At 42.5% G+C, this 18,557-nt stretch overlaps 3 protein-coding genes across 3 annotated transcripts in view; 1 reads left to right on the top strand and 2 right to left on the bottom strand.

The window, feature by feature from the left end:
* The window catches only part of Sgf11 (SAGA associated factor 11kDa), a 76,059-nt gene that overhangs the window by 15,933 nt on the left and 41,569 nt on the right, over positions 1 to 18,557 (top strand). The window lies entirely within an intron of this gene.
* On the bottom strand, positions 1,136 to 13,658 carry LOC123757349 (opsin, ultraviolet-sensitive). The gene is made up of 9 exons (XM_045740917.2): positions 13,607 to 13,658; positions 11,437 to 11,531; positions 6,922 to 7,131; positions 5,875 to 6,090; positions 5,042 to 5,172; positions 4,297 to 4,469; positions 3,780 to 3,946; positions 2,627 to 2,728; positions 1,136 to 2,481 (listed from the first exon to the last, which is right to left on the bottom strand). Exons 2-9 carry the CDS (start codon positions 11,514 to 11,516, stop codon positions 2,385 to 2,387), a joined length of 1,176 nt encoding a protein of 391 aa, XP_045596873.1. The 5' UTR covers positions 11,517 to 11,531; positions 13,607 to 13,658; the 3' UTR covers positions 1,136 to 2,384.
* LOC123757171 (uncharacterized) overlaps positions 14,315 to 18,557 on the bottom strand; it is a 30,269-nt gene continuing 26,026 nt past the window's right edge. The window contains exons 11-12 of the mRNA XM_045740621.2: positions 18,296 to 18,553; positions 14,315 to 17,450 (exon numbers count right to left, since the gene is read on the bottom strand). Of these exons, the coding sequence (XP_045596577.2) occupies positions 17,050 to 17,450; positions 18,296 to 18,553 (659 nt within the window). The 3' untranslated portion in view covers positions 14,315 to 17,049. The remainder of the gene's footprint in view (positions 17,451 to 18,295; positions 18,554 to 18,557) is intronic.

Genomic DNA, 18,557 nt, shown 5'->3' with positions numbered 1-18,557 from the left:
GAAATGCACCGATGCGTCACGTTTGCGTCACATTTACGTCACAATGCATGACAATTAAACTATGTTGGTAGGGAAAAATTCTTACCTCTCCCAAAATAAAAATAATTGTACCTAAAAATAAAACACAGACGAAACGAAACACCCGAATTGGGCCCTTGTCAGTCTCTTTGAGTATCCCCGACGGCTGTAGTGCTGCTGCATGGGCTAATGGCGTTCCCTTCAAAGGGTAAAATGCAAAGCCTCTCGGCTACTTAACGTCGCTTGTCAGCGGCGGATAAACATAATATTAAGTAGATGTTTAGGGGGACACAATCGTAAATCCATGGGACGTAATCCATTCCCTCAGCGAGGCTGGTGCTGGCTCCCAAGAAAAAACTCAGGGTTATCTCAAGGTTATCTTGAGATGATTTCGGGGCTTTAGTGTCCCGCGGCCCGGTCCTCGACCAGGCCTCCACCCCCAGGAAGCAGCCCGTGACAGCTGACTAACACCCAGGTACCTATTTTACTGCTAGGTAACAGGGGCATAGTGTGAAAGAAACTCTGCCCATTGTTTCTCGCCGGCGCCCGGGATCGAACCCGGGACCACAGGATCACAAGTCCAGTGTGCTGTCCGCTCGGCTGACCGGCTCCCAGGGTAGTCAAAGCCGCGCCAGAAACAATACGGCCTCCCTCTTAAACTCGTACCCAATTGGGGGGAAAACGTTTTCCAGTGACCTACGGCAGAGTAGGAGTCAGCCGTCCACCACCACACTTCTCGGTCAAGTTGACATCGGACACCGCCTGAAGAATCGGGCAGAAATCAGAAAAATCTATCGTCTTCCCTAGACCGCCAAGGGGATAGTTGTGTGCCAGGCTTGACAACAACCTGGGCCGTTGAATGGGAACGTTCGCCGATAGTATCCAGATCTAGTAGGTACTACAGGGTGTGGTAGTACCTACTGGGTTTGGACACCTACTACTGGCTGATGGTAGACTGATGGATGTTTACTACTAGGTACTACTGCGTCACGTGTTCCAGCGGTCCCCAGGCAGAGCAGGTGTTGAGACGTCCTCTCATCGTCAAGGTTGAATCAAGGGGTTATTATCGCTCGTAATCCATCAAAATCTTGTTAGCCAAGGAAAATTACAAGTATAGTATAGTTGCTGGGAATTTTATTTCTAAGGATTAATGGTATGTCCATGGAACACAGAATGTGCTATGCAACCCTCCACGCACGCTACAAATCCCAGCTGGAGACTGTATAAGTCCCACCTGGAGAGCAAGTCCTAGCTGGAAAGCAAGTCCTAGCTTCCGTTCCAGGCTGGGAGTGGTGCTAGAGTTGTTGCCACAATATTTCTCTCTCTCTCTTTAATACTGATCCTGTGTTCACTATTAACTGGACCAGGGGTGATGGGAACGCTAATGTGCATCAATGAGTGTTTCAGAATTATCTCACAGTGATGCCACGAAAATTGTCATAATAGCTACATAATAACGACGCTCGAGGCACTATTACAAAGACAATATGATAACATAGGCTTCTGAGGCCTGTACAGACCTTTACAGATCTCACGATGGGTTACATTGGTTTCTTAGACCTTTGCAGATTATAGGATGCATAGCATAGATTTATGAGACCTTTAGAGACTTCACAAACCACAATATAGTTAATATAGACTTCTGAGAACATTCAGAACTCAAGATGGATGACAGTCTTCTATTTCGACCGAATCTGTCTCTAAGAATTTGTAGGAAAATATAGTTTCTTTACACAAATAGGGAGACTGAAGGATTTATTCCAGGTTTTATCGTCAGTAGAGCTTGGCCTTCGATATTTACCGTTAACAATAATTGTAACGACAGATGACTAGCATGAATCCTCTGAAATGTTGCATTTTAATTTGTGAACCGCATTGATGTGCTCCTGACGGTCCATCCAAGTTTTCTCTATATTTTTTAAGTTTCTGTTTCTGACTTGAAGAGTCCCTCTAGTTGGGACTCTGTTTAAGTATATAGGTGCTCTGTTGTTGATACTGCATTATCGTTAGGCTTCTCTGATCGTGGCAAGGATGAATTTGTATTTGTCATACTATTGTTAGGTCCCCTCCCCCCATCAACACCGATATAGTTAATGTATCAACACTGATATATATAGTCTGTAGTCTCTTATCGACACAATAATCATAATCCTCCCTGTTGGAGTTTGGACAAATCCGTTTGTACTTTTTTTTTTTTTTTTTTTTTTTTTTTTTTTTTTTTTACTATTATTATTATTATTATTATTATTGACGTTAGAGATTCGTGGCTCTCTCTGTGAGGGATTGGTTAAGTTTATTAATAATCCGTTAATCTCTCTTAGCAAGAGGTGATCATCTGGCGTAGGTGTCGTAGATTATAGCTTTATCTAAGCCTTTTCCGTTTCGCAAGTTGATTGAGATATCGTGTCTTGAGGCTTCTCCTCGTGGATACAGAACCAGGGCATGCGCTTCTGCAGCTCCAACCTGAGGAAGAATTTATCAACATAAAGCACTAAGTCAGCATGTGAAGGGGTAAGGAGTAGTACCCGAGGTAGAGAGGGCATCTATATCAGGGGTGTACTGACCTCTATTAGGGGTGAACTGCCTTATACCATGGGGGTGTACATACCTGTATCTAGGGTGGTTGATGGCATACACCCAGGGGTCAACACACGCAACAAACTTGCAAGTGAGTGCAGGAATCATAGACACCAGAGGCGTCAACTTGGACCTGTGGACAGTTTGGCAATGTGTGAGCTTTATTGATTATTATTATTATTATTATTTATTTTTCCTACGCACTAGCCAACTAGGCTACGACATGGTAATAAGGATTGCAACCTCGAGTTCTACTAAAGACACAAGAGGAGAGAGAGAGTCAAAGGTAGAACATTCCTGGATGATAGAGCCAGAGTGCATTGGGAAATTGTGGGGAGAAAATCCTGGTCCGGCTTGGAGCCGGAGTGGGAGCCTCAGGAGACCCTTGTGAGCTCAGTAGAACTCCAGGTTGCAATCCTTTTTGACCATCTCGTGGCCTGGTTGACTAGGGTGTGTGCCTGGGATCCGCTTAGGTTCGAACCCTTATCACGGCTCCTACTGATTTTATTGTTATTATTATTATTATAACTAAGTATTACATTCAAAGAAAACCTGAAAACCTGTATCAGCATATATACATTTTCTTCTGTCCTCCATGGACAGGGTGAGAGATTTGTCAAACATACAGTTCAGAGATTTATTGAACAATCTGGTACAATGTGGTACAATGTGAGGGACAGGAAGGCGTGGCAGTGGGTCTTCAGGTGCTGCATGGGCCTGATCGCGAACTCGCTGATCTGTCTATTACAGCCAAAGTATGATAGCTAGAATTTGTTTCGCAATATTTTTACGTGATCAACGCTTAAAGTTTTACTGGTATGGGAAAGTCATAATGTTAGTAGTAATTCAGAGTCATAATTGGTATTGCGAATTTTTTTCGTGGGGGGTATGTTTAGCAGTGTCATGTATGAATCACTTTTTTCATTGATGCCAATTCTGACCCGTCCATGTTGGGCATGTACCACACACCAATTACTATGAAATGTTGGGCGAAGCTGGCCTCCAGCCTCAGTCACACACACAAACAGACATTTGTATTTACAGATAAATAATATAAATATAATCATATTTTTATCGCAGTCCCCCACCTTCCTCTCCTTCTCCCCCCCCCCCCTCCCTCAAATTCCCTCACCTCGCCCGTCTCTCACACTTCCTCACTTCCCTCGCCCCTCACACCTCCTCACCTGTCCCCGAAGGCGGCGATGAGGGCGACGACAGCGTAGGGGGTCCAGGAGATCAGGAACAAGAAGAACAGACCCATGCAGACCTTAGCAATACGGATCTCGACGGACTTCTCCTGGTCTTCGTGCGAACCCACACTTCGCAGGTTGGCGACGTTCATCTTTTTGGCCTGTGCCAGAAGAGACGGGTGAGTGTGTGTGTGTGTGTTCGAGGTTTGCTGTACCGTACCTGCTTTCTCATGCTCCACGTGTACCTGTTGTACCCTGGTGTACCATACTCGCTGTTCCGTATCTGCTCTCTCATGGTACACAAGTATCCTGGTATATTTTGGTGTAACTGGTGTACCGTACCTGCTCCTTCGTTGTCCACGAGTGTACCCTGGTGGTCCTGACTGTACTCTGATGTACCCTTTGTACCTGGCTATACTCTGGTGTACCCTAGTGTACCTGGCTATACTCTGATGTACCCTGGTGTACCTGGCTATACTCTGGTGTACCCTGAGTACCTGGTGTACCGTACCTGCTCCCTCATGGCCTGCTCGTGAGCTCTGACGTGGACGAAGATCTGGCCGTAGAAGTAGAAGACGAGGCTCCCCGGGACGATGTAGGCGAAGACGAAGATGGAGCCGACGAAGGCGCGCGTGCTCGCGTCCTCACTCATGTAGTCGAAGGTACAGGTGGTGAGGAAGCCCTCTGGGGGGGGAGAGAGGGTGGTGAGGAAGCCCTCTGGGGGAGAGAGGGTGGTGAGGAAGCCCTCTGGGGGGGAGAGAGGGTGGTGAGGAAGCCCTCTGGGGGGAGAGAGGGTGGTGAGGAAGCCCTCTGGGGAGAGAGAGGGTGGTGAGGAAGCCCTCTGGGGGGGAGAGAAGGTGGTGATGAAGCCCTCTGGGGGGAGAGAGGGTGGTGAGGAAGCCCTCTGGGAGGAGAGAGGGTGGTGAGGAAGCCCTCTGGGGGGGAGAGAGGGTGGTGAGGAAGCCCTCAGGAGAGTGAGGGGACGGGATAGTTAGTATAATGGGGACTGTAGCCTCATGCTGCCTTACACCAAACATGGCCACCAAAAACGCTACATAATAATTCTTCGTTTGCTTAATAACTGATATTTTGTTTAATGGTTTTAATGTCACCTTCCTTCCTTCCCTACTTCCTCCCTCCCTCACCCTCCCTCCCTCACCTTCCCTCCCTCACCTTCCCTCCCTCACCTTCCCTCCCCCACCTTCCCTCCCTCACCTTCCCTCCCTCACCTTCCCTCCCTGACCCATCCAACTGACCTGGCACAAATCTGCCCCAGATGTTGAAGAGGGGCAGCAGCGCCCACGGCGAGGCGTACGCCCATATTCCCACCACCATCATCAGCGCCGTCCCTCGCGATATCTTGGCTTCGAATGGCTTGGCGATGGTCCTGCGGTGGTTGAGTAATTAGCTGTCTAGTAATGTAAATGGAAGTGAGCCTATTACTATGTGTTTATCTATCTGTCTGTCGTTCACTCTGTGACACTTTAGAGCATCTTTGAGCATATTTACTATGTACACAACTGTGGCAGAGACTAACACTGTCAAGTCAGTCGCCCTCGTGACTATCCGTCCTCCTGAAAGGATAGTAATTCTAGCAACTATTTGGTCGAGCGAACCATTGTGTGTGCTGTTGGAATCAACAAGTTTCACGTTTTTTCTATTCATTTCAGTCCGAGAAAAAATATAAAATAAACTGAAACATTGCTTGGCCTAGTATACACCTAAGAATGTTTAAGTTTAGTGATCCTATAATGTGTATAGGATCCCTCTGTGTGTATACTCACTGCGTATACTCAGAGTATATACACTGAGAGTATACTTCGCTCTGGACAATGTCCAGGGTTGAAGTATTCTCGCTGGTTATTTATTTATTTATTTATGCATATACAAGAAGGAACATTAGGAATGTGAGGATACATAAAATGGTAATTACAGTCTTGTAAAGCCACTAGTACGCGCAGCGTTTCGAGCAGAATTGGGTTGAGCAACACCTTACTGGTTGGCCAGTAAGGTGTTGTGGTGGCCTTGATAACCCCTCCACACGTTGATAGACCTTAGGCTCAACACCTCCACCATCACCTGATCTTACTTGTATCTGTCGTAAGCGATGGCGGCGTTGGTGACGGCCCCACCGACGCCGGAGTAGGACCCCATGAGAGCGAAGGTGTCGCAGCCGAGCTTGCCCCAGATGGGTCCTTCGTTGAAGGAGTTGACGATGAACACCGGCGTCTTGAGCATCATTATGAAGTCCAGGATGGCCAGGTTGATGATGAACATGTTGGACGGCGTCCGCAGATTCTTGGCGCTGTTCGGGTGAACACGACTAGTGACTTAAGCTCGATATGGACACTAAGTTGGGACTATCGACACTAAGCTGGTTTACTGTGACAAATAAACCGGGGGAATAGAGATGGATTTACGGCTACGTGCTGGAACATGTGTGAATTTTTGCAGCGAGGATGTTTCAAACGTTATAGAAAAGTACAACAGTGGGAGACTCGCGCTCTGGGAGACACTATCAAGACTTCTCCCACGTACAAGGGAGAGAAGCCAAGAGCAGATGCGGGTGGGCACTGGTAACATGGTATGATAGATATTAAAACAAAACTTTATTTCATTTGTTGGTTTACCTTATTACAGGATAAAGTAATGTTGGTTTACCTTACCACAGGATAAAGTAATGTTGCTTTACTTTACCACAGGATAAGGTAGAGCTATGCTGGTTTGCCCCAGATTTTACACATCATAACAATGTTAAGCTCAAAATGAGAACATGATGACGTACTCCATCAACCCTCTCTCGTCTCCACTATGTAAGAAAGATTTTTGCAGCTTGCCATATGACAAGCTTCCACAGCTTGGCAGAAGAACAATAAGCTTCCCACAGTCTGTCAGAGGAAAAATAAGCTACCCTCGGCTTCTAGCATGAAGAACAAGCCTACCATAACAAATTGGGGGTGTCATTACGCAGTTTTTCAAACAAAAAACTCGAGATAAATTAAATTTTACTGACCTGGACACACACACATTCCCCGCCGGCTTGGCTACTACATAGCCTTCCCGGTTTGGTGCCTTCTATTGATAATTACTTACTTACTCCCCCCGGCTTGGCGCCTAAATACTTATGTCAGCTCACCTGGTAAACACCCAGATGACGACACCGTTGCCGACGAGCGCGGCAAACATGAACATGATGTAGAGGACGGCGAGCATGTAATGGAGGAAGGGGTTCGGGGCCTGGAAGGTCTTCCAGTACGGGTGGACGTAATCCATGTACTCTGAAGGGGTGTTCCAGCCAAGCATCCTCATTTCGTAGCGCCCACCGGCCGCCACGCCCTCGCCTGACCTGTAAGGTGGTGGGGGTCACAGAGGAAGAGGCTTCAGCCCATTTTTTTACGATTTGATAACGTCAAATTTGACGGGGTTTTTACTTAATCAGAAACGTATCGGAGCTCGTCAATACACCTGGCTTATAGAGTCAGATCTTAGTCTGAAGAAATGTCCATATTGTAATGTTTCTATTTTAATTATCTCTTAACCCTTAATAAATAAGTTTAAGTTTATATAATATATATATATATATATATATATATATATATATATATATATATATATATATATATATATATATATATATATATATATATATATATAATCTCGGGGTACCACCTCAGGTACAATTGTGGGGACCCATAGCCTTAGAGAAGGAAATAAAGAGCATTTAGAAAGAATATTTTCGTTTGTACCTAAATTCAAATAAGTATTTGCTTTTCTCATATAAGTATCTTAACAAACTTAAAACACAGACGTGGAAGAAGTGATATTACCAACTTAAATGTTATTAATTTAAGAATAAATAACATAAACACTTATAAAATTGTTGAACACATGCACTTATATGAACGGGACACTTCAAGAGGGACTTAAATAATTTGTTTTGAATATGTAAACTAATAATAATCTGCTTAAATAAATAGCTATGAGAAATAACACGCTTATACAGAGTTGCTGAAAGTGTTAAGAGGGTTTAGATAAAGAATAATGTGCTTATTACTCTAATGTGATCTAACTACTGATTACTTTATTAAAGTCTTACATGCAGAGCTTAATAATTTGTATTTTTGAAGTAGCATTGATGTCTCCTTCGTCAGACCTGTTGAGCAGATCGTGGAGGTGTTGCGTCAGAGGGAGATATCTTGATAATGAATGGCCAATCACAGCTAGGCTCTCCAAACTCTCGAGTAACTCGTGTACCAATCATAACTCAACACTCTCTAAAAGGCCAATCACAGCTAGGCTTTCGAAACTCTCGTGTAACTCGTGTACCAATCATTACTCAGCGCCCGCCAAAAGGCCAATCACAGCTATTTTGTCCCCTGCTCTCACATAACTTGTGTACCAATCATAACTCAGTTCTCATTGTACGGTCAATCACAGCTACGGTATCATAACTCGCCTTAGCACACATCCTCAAAACACCAATCACGTGTTCTTAATTTTTTGTAGCTAATTCTCGGTTCATTCACACATCACACGACACCAATTTACTAACAATCAGCAAATGCAACAATAGCAAGTCACCAATATACTAACATATACAACTTATTTTAATCATTAATAACAGTTCAACTTTTCTAACTTTACAACCATTCTTATAACTTAATTCAGCTTAGAACAAAGTAAACTTGGCTTCATCTAACTAATCAATATTAGCTGTACATTTTCAGTACAATTTTTGTTTTCTAACAAAAATATTAATGTCTCTCATTCATATTTTTCGGTAGGAAGTTACCAATTATTTCCTACTGAATCTTGCAACCTGTCCTCCCACTTGTTAATACCTGAATCTGCAGCAGACCGGATCAACAAAATCTGAACTGATGCATCTAAACAATAACACAATAATACAAAAAGTGATTAATCTTATAGACCTAACTACTACTAGGACTAGTATATCACATATAGCACTGAATTAGGCCTAAGATTGTATATTTTAGGCTCTGGTTTCCTTATTGAGGCCTAAGACAAGTTTACGGTTTTTCCGTTTAGAATTAAGAATTGCTCTAAAATTATTTAGAATCTTTTAGAATTCCCAAAGTACAAAACGTGGACTCTCTTGGAGGACAACGGTACATTCAGTTTTGGAGTACAACATGTACATTGGGGACTATATACATCAATGTATATTAGCTGTACAAACTATCGCTACTATATACATCAATGTATATAGTAGCGATAGGTAGTACTACTTAGGGAAGATGGGTCAGCTAACAGCTGGCCTGGTAACGCGTAAATAAATTCAGACATATAGACAATATTTTCAATTTTTGTCACTTTTCGTATTAAATAGGCTACCGTTTGTATGAATACGTTATTTAGTGGGTTATTTAGTAGGAAAGTATTATTATAATTGTACATGTATTTAAGAGCGCGATTTCGAATGTTGTTAATATAGGCCTATAAGACTCAACGGGTTCAGGGGCAACCTTGATCATGACGCTAAGAAGCCCTCAGATCAGCCCGTCCTCCTAAAGATTCCCAACGTAAAGAAACTTTCGTACTAAAGTGCCCTTATCCTAACCTACCAGAGGGCCCAAAACAGAAAGTGGGACAGTATGTCAATTTCGTGATCCGCCGCCATTTTTAAGTACGACAATTTTTAGCCTGAGGTAGAGTATACGTCAAAATGCAACGTTCTGCGAGGAGGACGGACGGGTTGCTCAAGTACAGGCCGAGCCAGTACACACGTACACTAATAAGGGAAGCTTTAGTTCCCCCTCGCATGTAAGTCGTGCCAGCTGACGACGGTACACACAACTCCGCGTCATCAGTCAAACATTTCCTATTAGTAAGCCTATCTAAGGATTATTTCCTTTTATATTAAAAGTGCTTATGACAATTTTCTAAGAAGCTAATCTTGAGACTTCAGGAAAGTAATGACAATTAACGAATTGAGAATTGTTGTTTATTGTCCATACGGAACATAGATTGATTCACAAATAACATGATTTTTCTCCGAATGCTCTTTTTATTTCATTCTATGAGGCATTTGGTACTCAATCTTATCAGAGGTAGTGCACACACACACACACACATTGGATACCGGATACCGAATAGGAGATGAAGTCCTTCGCGAAACGGACAGAGAGAAAGATCTGGGAGTTGATATCACGCCAAACCTGTTTCCTGAAGCCCATATCAAAAGAATAACATCAGCGGCCTATGTGAGACTGACTAACATCAGAACTGCTTTCAGAAACCTGTGTAAAGAATCCTTCAGAACCTTGTATCTCACATATGTAAGACCAATCCTGGAGTATGCAGCCCCAGCATGGAGCCCATATCTAGTGAAGCATAAGACGAAGCTGGAAAAAGTTCAGAGGTATGCCACTAGGCTAGTCCCAGAACTAAGAGGCATGAGTTATGAGGACAGACTACGTGAACTGCACCTCACGTCGCTGGAAGACAGAAGCGCTAGGGGAGACATGATCACCACATACAAAATTCTCAGGGGGAATTGACAGGGTGGACAAGGATGGATTATTTAACACAAGGGGCACACGTACAAGGGGACACAGGTGGAAGCTGAATACCCAAACGAGCCACAGAGACATTCGAAAGAACTTTTTCAGTGTCAGAGTTGTTAGTAAATGGAATGCACTAGGCAGTGATGTGGTGGAGGCTGACTCCAAACACAGTTTCAAATGAAGATATGACTGAGCCCAGTAGGCTCAGGAATGAAAAATTAACTGCAAAGTTCATTTGTTATCTTTTTATGTGACCTGACCCTAATATATACGCTTCGTTGACTGTTAACGTTTTCAAAGGCTGAGGTGGAAAAAAATGGCCTTCTCAAGACCAGAACATACAGTTCTATAAACAAAAAGTCCAACCACTTTGGACGGTAGAGCGACGGTCTTGCTTCATGCAGGTCGGTATTCAATCCCCTTCCGTCCAAGTGGTTGGGCGCCATTCCTTTCCCACGGCCCATCCCAAATCCTTATCCTGACCCCTTCCCAAGTGCTATATAGTCGTAATGGCTTCGCGCTTTCCCCCTGATAGTTCCCTTCTGTAAACAAGAATGTCTGCAATGTCTGCCCAAGGTTCGACACCAAACGTTGGGTGGTTGCTTCACCTAACTTTGCACGTAAACATGCGGGTGGTATGTGACTGTCATAGGCTGGCTGGGGTCGCCCACATTGCCTCCCTTTAAGAAATATCGGCTATTACAGCGACCCTCCTGTGAGTTTGATGAAGCATGAAATTGTGTATTTCATTTGCATAGAGTTTTTTGAGCAGTCTTTCATCTTTTCGTTACATTACATTTACTGGGGCACTCAAAGAGGGAGGGAGAAGAGAGAGAAAAGGAATTGGAGTGCGATGGAGAAATAGAGAGAGAGAGACAGACAGACAGACAGACAGACAGACAGACAGACTCGGGCACTGCCAGATATCCTTTCTAGTGAAAAATATAGAACATTCGTGCTAGTATTAGTGATCTAATACCCCTTTGAGTCCTATTGAATAATATGTATATGTATATATATATTTATGTGTACTGATGAATTTAACAGCAAAATCTCAACTGTAGAAAATAGTGAACGATAATTGTGCAATAACATTATGAATGAATGTACGATAACTTTCTCACCTGAAGAGTGCCGGACGTATGAGGTAAGTGTCATTAGTCATCCCTGCACCTGGCAGTGTAAGTCCATCCAGCAGTGCCATGGCTCCGTCTCACACCTGTCAGAAAACATGAATATAATTAGCAAACTGTTAAAAAGATTCACTTGAAATCTGAATGGCTTCCGGTAATAACTTATAGAAATGTATCCCGCATAATATCTGCAAATTATTCGTGCTGTAGAATATGCAAACTAATATCGCCAAGCCAGATTCAAGTCTAGAATTTGTTTATAATAATAGTTGAGTTGATTATAATCTAGTTGAGTCACATTTGCTTCTTTGGTGTCAGAGATCAGAGAAACGGTTTACTGAAGCCTATCATCACAACACAAGGCCGGCTGGTTCATGATGCGTATGTACAAAATGTCTCGGTAGGTTTGTATCTTGTACATTCGTCAGTCTGTGTTTGAAGCTATGATTCGAGACGTGTTTCTGACTATTCGAAGCTATGATTCGAGACGTTTTCGTGACAATTCGAAGCTATGATTCCTGACGTGTTTCTGACTATTAGAAGCTATGATTCCTGACGTGTTTCTGACTATTAGAAGCTATGATTCCAGACGTGTTTCTGACTATTCGAAGCTATGATTCGAGACGTTTTCGTGACAATTCGAAGCTATGATTCCTGACGTGTTTCTGACTATTAGAAGCTATGATTCCTGACGTGTTTCTGACTATTAGAAGCTATGATTCCTGACGTGTTTCTGACTATTAGAAGCTATGATTCCAGACGTGTTTCTGACTATTAGAAGCTATGATTCCTGACGTGTTTCTGACTATTCGAAGCTATGATTCCTGACGTGTTTCTGACTATTCGAAGCTATGATTCGAGACGTGTTTCTGACTATTCGAAGCTATGACTTAAAACGTACTTCTGACTGTGTTCAAAGCTATGATTCGAGGCGTGTTTCTGACTGTACGAAACTATGATTCGAGACGTGCTTCATTCCCTTCCAGCCTCTTCTGTAAACTCTTTAAATCAACGAAACCAAAACCTAACCTTTTCTAGGCCTAACTGTACAAAAAATACAAAAATACAATAGTTATTTTATAATAGAGAAAGACATTTGTTATTAAACCGCATAAGAGTGTCATCCTGTCAATCGGTTGACAGATAATAAGTCAAATACTGACTTGTTAACCTAAGTCAGTCATTATATGCACTATTGACTCTAAATTGAGAAAGGATGCGCAATAGAACTTGTTCTCTCTGAACGCACTACATTTTTTGCGCAATCGACCCCGACGTGAAAATTGCTGTGGTTTATTAAAAACAATAATTATTGTTTTTAAATTTAATTCAAATTAAAAATTTAAATAAATTTAATTAAATTAAATTTAAATAAAATTTATTTTATTAAATAAATTATAAAAATAATTTTAATTTTGTTGTTAATTAAAAACATCGCAAAATTGACGCTTCACTTGCCTAATAATTATCGTTTCTGATAAGCTATGTGGGTTGCCTATGTTTTGAAACATTTTGACTAGGCTAAACCACTACATTTTTTTTTTTATTTCCGGAAGGGAAATCGAGAGAACGCGGCTCTTCCGAGAACACGCATAATAAATCATGAAGAGTCAGCTCAGGAATCCAGGATACAAAGGACACGTTTGGGCGCATTCAGTTGTATGTTTTTTTTAGCAGTAAGAATCCGTGAATTGGGCAAGAGTTGGGAGTCCCACTTGGGGAAGGTCAGTCGTTGGGGAAGGGGGGGGGAGGGAAGTGGAGAGCTTCGATAGCCTAGCAGTTTCTTTCCTGACAAGCCATTATTCCCCGCGGCGCGCGCTAGTCAAGTGATTGCTTGATGAAGATTAAGCCACCCAGATTGATTGATTGATGAAGATTAAGCCACCCAAAAGGTGGCACGGGCATGAATAGCCCGTAAGTGGTGGCCCTTTTGAGCCATCACCAGTATCAATAGATGAAAGCCACCCAAGAGGTGGCACGGGCATGAATAGCCCCGTAACGCACCCTATAGTCGTTGACAGGCAGTGTGACTTCAACCTTCGCAACACGTTACGCATTTTGCCCCAAGCTGAATCATTGTTTATCGCTTATCTAAACTCAACCAGCGCCCAGCCAAGGTATTGAAGAGACTCAAAAGTGAATTGCTTGGTGCGTTCCTTACCAGAGACGAGGAGAGCTGGACAGGGGGTGACGGGTCTCTCTGTGACTCCTGGATACTGATGTTGTCGGCTCTTTCTTCTTTGCGTTTATATAAAGCCTTCATTGGGTAAAACTAACCCAATTTATCCCCCCTTTCATCCTCCTCCTCTTCTTTTAGCTCATTGTAGCTCATTGAGGTCAGCATTGTTCCGGAAATAGTCCCCCCTGAAGCTTATATATTTAGAGGATTACATCGATATTGTGTTGGAATCCTTCCTGATGGGCTCCCATTCAACACTGTCTCCCCTAACTTGCCCCATTTCTTGTTCTAATTGATATAGTTTCACAAGAGCTGATTTGAGGAGTTTCTTGGGTGGAAACTGTGAAGGGGAGTTATGTTCTAAGTTGTTATATCCGTTGGTGTAAGGGAAGGGAATGGTAGGACATGAGCAACAGAGACCTTACAACCGTATAACAGAGACCTTACAACAGTATTACAAGGAAAGGGGAGATAGTCACCGCTTTGTTTAATGAAGCCCTCGGTGTGCCTGATCTGGTAGCTACACTTGTCACACGCACATTGTTTTTTAGGTCAGTATTGTGTGTGTGTGTGTGTGTGTGTGTGTGTGTGTGTGTGTGTGTGTGTGTGTGTGTGTGTGTGTGTGTGTGTGTGTGTGTGTGTGTGTGTGTGTAAGCAAAGCACCTAATGTCTGGCATATCAAACAAAAAGAAGGCAATATTTTTTTTATTTCTATAATTACATATTTCGTTACAAACATAAACAATGGCGTATAAAACAAAACAGAAACTTTATGTCACACAGCTGAACCAAACAAAGTCACCCAAACCCGCCTCCGACAAGGATTAACGCGCGTACCTTCTTTTTTAAACCTCTCCAAATTATCAGTCACTGACTAGTACCTTAGGATTTATACACACACACACACACACACACACACACACACACACACACACACACACACACACACACACACACACACTATTTCGTCGGTCATAACGACTGAAGCGCAAGAAATTCTTGTGCTAGGCTACAAGAATGATAGGGTGAGAGGACCCTAAGGGCTTGCACATATTCAGCTGCATATTATAATACACATACACACACACATATGCCTATATTTGTTTTCATTACATTGTAGGACAGCACTTCATACACCAAAATACACGCCATACTGCTAGGATCTTGGTAGTACAGTTGGCTCCGTTCACAACTCACAATCGAGAATCTCGGGCGGGGCAGAAATGATTGGACAAGTTTCTTTTCACCTAATGCGACTGTTCACCTAGCAGTAAATGGATACTTGGGAGTTAGTCAACTGTTATGACGTTATATCCTGGGGCAGGTCAGTAGTTCGGTCTTAGGAAGGACCTTGATATAAACCTAACGTATATATATAAATATATATACGTATTTATATATATTTACACAGGGTGCCTGTCCCCGAAAAAAATGAATCATTATCACACGACACATACACAAACGTAAACAAAGCCTAGTATTAAGGTTTAAAAAGGTGTAGCCTCTTGATAGCGTATAGTTATTACTATTAATTATTTTATTAATTATTATTAACTTATTATTATTAATTAACAAAGTCCAGCGTACCCATTATAAAATGGGATTTTGGTTAACAAAACTACAAAAAAGTTAGGATCCTTAAAGGGAGTCTTAAGGTCACTGAATTAACTCAGGATTTACTTGCTCTTAGTATCTTGTTGACCAAATGTCTCTTGTCTCACTATCTTGTTGACCAAATGTCTCTTATATCACTCTCTTGTTGACCAAATGTCTCTTATCTCACTATCTTGTTGACCAAATGTCTCTTATATCACTCTCTTGTTGACCAAATGTCTCTTATCTCACTATCTTGTTGACCAAATGTCTCTTATTGACAACTGTCTATTGATAATTTAGTGACATCTCTTTTTTTGTATTGACAAGTCTTTTTGTTGACACTTCTCCCTTGTTGATAAGTCTCTTATTGATACCACTCCATTATATGGCGAGAGACTGCGACTATTATCATTATTATTATTCTCATTCTATCATTGCTTTCAAAACAAGTTTTAAATTACTAAAATCGTTTACAAACATGTTAATACTTTTGCTTTGATTCTGTGCAACCTTAAGGAGAGATAAGGTAGCCTTATTTTGTCCGGTGTGTGGCAACTCAAGAGAACGGGTTATCCATAAGGATCAAAATACAGTAGCGAGACACGCCAAAATTACCTAACCCGACCGACCAAAACTGCCATTTCCCAAACAGTTTAGGCAGTTTCCATATTGTTTCATTGTTATTCCAGGATGCAGGTTCGATCCCCCCATTTCCTTGTACCGACATTACTTTCCTGTGATTTAAGTACATAGCTTCAATATTAATTATGACAACTCTACACCTTCCATCAGTTTCACAAAACTCTACACAACTTTCATTAATTCCTGACAGTCTTAAAAAATGTTCAAACATTGTAAATCTCAGAAAGCTTACATCAATTTCAGATAGTTAACAAAAAAAAATCATTCATTACTTCCGTACAGTTTCAAAAATTACATCCACCAAATAGTTTCAGAAAGCCTAAAAATTTCAAACAGAAAATAAGTTACAATAAAGTTGTTTATAATTAATGATCCAACCCACATAAGGGCCCAGGATGGAGAGAGTCGTCGTGTCACACTACTCTAGACAGATTTTACAATCCCCAGACTACTCTAGACAGATTTTACAATCCCCAGACTACTATAGACAGATTCCACAATCCCCAGACTACTCTAGACAGATTCCACAATCCCCAGACTACTCTAGACAGATTCCACAATCCCCAGACTACTCCAGACAGATTCCACAATCCCCAGACTACTCCAGACAGATTCTACAATCCCCAGACTACTCTAGACAGATTCTACAATCCCCAGACTACTCTAGACAGATTCTACAATCCCCAGACTACTCTAGACAGATTCTACAATCCCCAGGCTACTCTAGACAGATTCCACAATCCCCAGACTACTCTAGACAGATTCCACAATCCCCAGACTACTCTAGACAGATTCTACAATCCCCAGACTACTCCAGACAGATTCTACAATCCCCAGACTACTCTAGACAGATTCCACAATCCCCAGACTACTCTAGACAGATTCCACAATCCCCAGACTACTCCAGACAGATTCCACAACCCCCAGACTACTCTAGACAGATTCTACAATCCCCAGACTACTCTAGACAGATTCTACAATCCCCAGCCTACTCTAGACAGATTCCATAATCCCTAGACTACTCCAGACAGATTCCACAACCCCCAGACTACTCCAGACAGATTCTACAATCCCCAGACTACTCTAGACAGATTCCATAATCCCTAGACTACTCCAGACAGATTCAACAATCCCCAGACTACTCCAGACAGATTCCACAATCCCCCAGACTGTCTCAGATCACCTTCCTACCGCATAAGACTCAGCCTGTACCTACTCTGAATCTTCAGTCCTTCACTATCATCCTCTTCCTCGTCCCCACCATCTTCCTCCCTCCCTCCCTTCCCCTGCTTCTTCGGCGTGTACAGTCCGAATCTCGGGTCTTTCTCTCTCTCCTTCTTGAGCGCGTAGGACTCCAGGCGCTTGATGATACAGTTGTGTCCGTTTTCCTTGGCATGGTCGATGGGCAGGAAGTCGTCGCAATCGCGGATGTCGTGTCGTGCGTCGCTGTCCAGGAGGATTCGAACGAGGGACTCGTTGCCGAGGCGCGAGGCGAGATGGAGCGGGGTGAGGCCGCGGTTGTCAGTGGTGTTGAGCTTGGCGCCGTTGTTCAGGAGGATATACATGTCTGACAGGATGGAACTCTTGCCTGTTAGGAGACAAGTGGCTATATGAGCTAGTTCATTCTAGGGGGGGGGGGAATGGGGCAGGTACAGTCTGGGCTTCAAGGGGTATGTGAACAAGTACAATCTAGATGGACATGTACGGGATTACAGGAGGGGGGAAGCACAGATACAGTGTCCAGGGAAATGTAAATACTGTATTCAGTCGAAGACAAAATTCACATGCATTCAGAAGCTACCATATTGCCTTTCCTATACCCCCATATATATATATATATATATATATATATATATATATATATATATATATATATATATATATATATATATATATATATATATATATATATATATATATAATATATATATATTAGGCCTTCTCTCACAATAACAATCATTTGTATTTTAACGTTATTGCTGATATTATAGATATGAATAATACAAACTATTATTGAGACAATCAACTGGAGCTCTGAGGTGACTGGGACCCGGGAGCTAAGGTTGCGCTAGCAATCCCTTGGTCGCGGGTTCGAGTCACCTCAGAGCTCAAGTTGATTTTCTAGTTGATGATCAAGTAGATTTTCTAGATCAAGTTAGTGTGATTTCTCTGTGTGTTATTATTAGAAACAATTAAATTATACTGTTCTTAAAGTACAAAAAAAGACAATTCAAGAATTATAATAATATGACGTCAGAGCAAGATTGATAAGATCGCAGTAGAGAGAGAGAGAAGGTACAAGTCTTGCAGTATAAGCAAACATGTATATATATATATATATATATATATATATATATATATATAATATATATATATATATATATATATATAGAGAGAGAGAGAGACAGACAGAGATATCAACGTGACACGTACTAGCAGCATAGTGCAGAGGCGTGCGGCCCAGCCTGTCCACGGCGGCCACGTTGCCTTCCTTCTTGACGAGACGCCTGAGGACGGCGTCGGAGCCGCCCCACCGGACGGCGTAGTGCAGGGGCGTAGCGCCGTGTTTGTCCGCCTTCCTGATGTTGCAGCCGCTGTTGATGAGGAAGAGCACCAGCAGCTCGTGCCCGGAGTAGATGGCGTGATGCAGCGCCGTCCGCCCGTCACTGTCTGATTCGTTGATGTTGAAGTCTGT

This window comes from Procambarus clarkii, chromosome 13, assembly GCF_040958095.1.
Source record: "Procambarus clarkii isolate CNS0578487 chromosome 13, FALCON_Pclarkii_2.0, whole genome shotgun sequence".
Classification (NCBI taxonomy): domain Eukaryota; kingdom Metazoa; phylum Arthropoda; class Malacostraca; order Decapoda; family Cambaridae; genus Procambarus; species Procambarus clarkii.
Note: the sequence above shows the minus strand (reverse complement) of the source record. Positions and strands in the feature narration are given on the sequence as shown.

Bases quoted from the DNA above. Each gene is read 5' to 3' on its own strand.
- LOC123757349 (XM_045740917.2), bottom strand. From the start codon at position 11,516: ATGGCACTGCTGGATGGACTTACACTGCCAGGTGCAGGGATGACTAAT. The intron at 4,470-5,041 runs GTCAGTTGGATG...CTCCCCCCCCAG, and splicing joins CTGGGGCAGATTTGTGCCAG to AGGGCTTCCTCACCACCTGT. The intron at 2,729-3,779 runs GTGAGGAGGTGT...AACTGTCCACAG, and splicing joins ATCGCCGCCTTCGGGGACAG to GTCCAAGTTGACGCCTCTGG.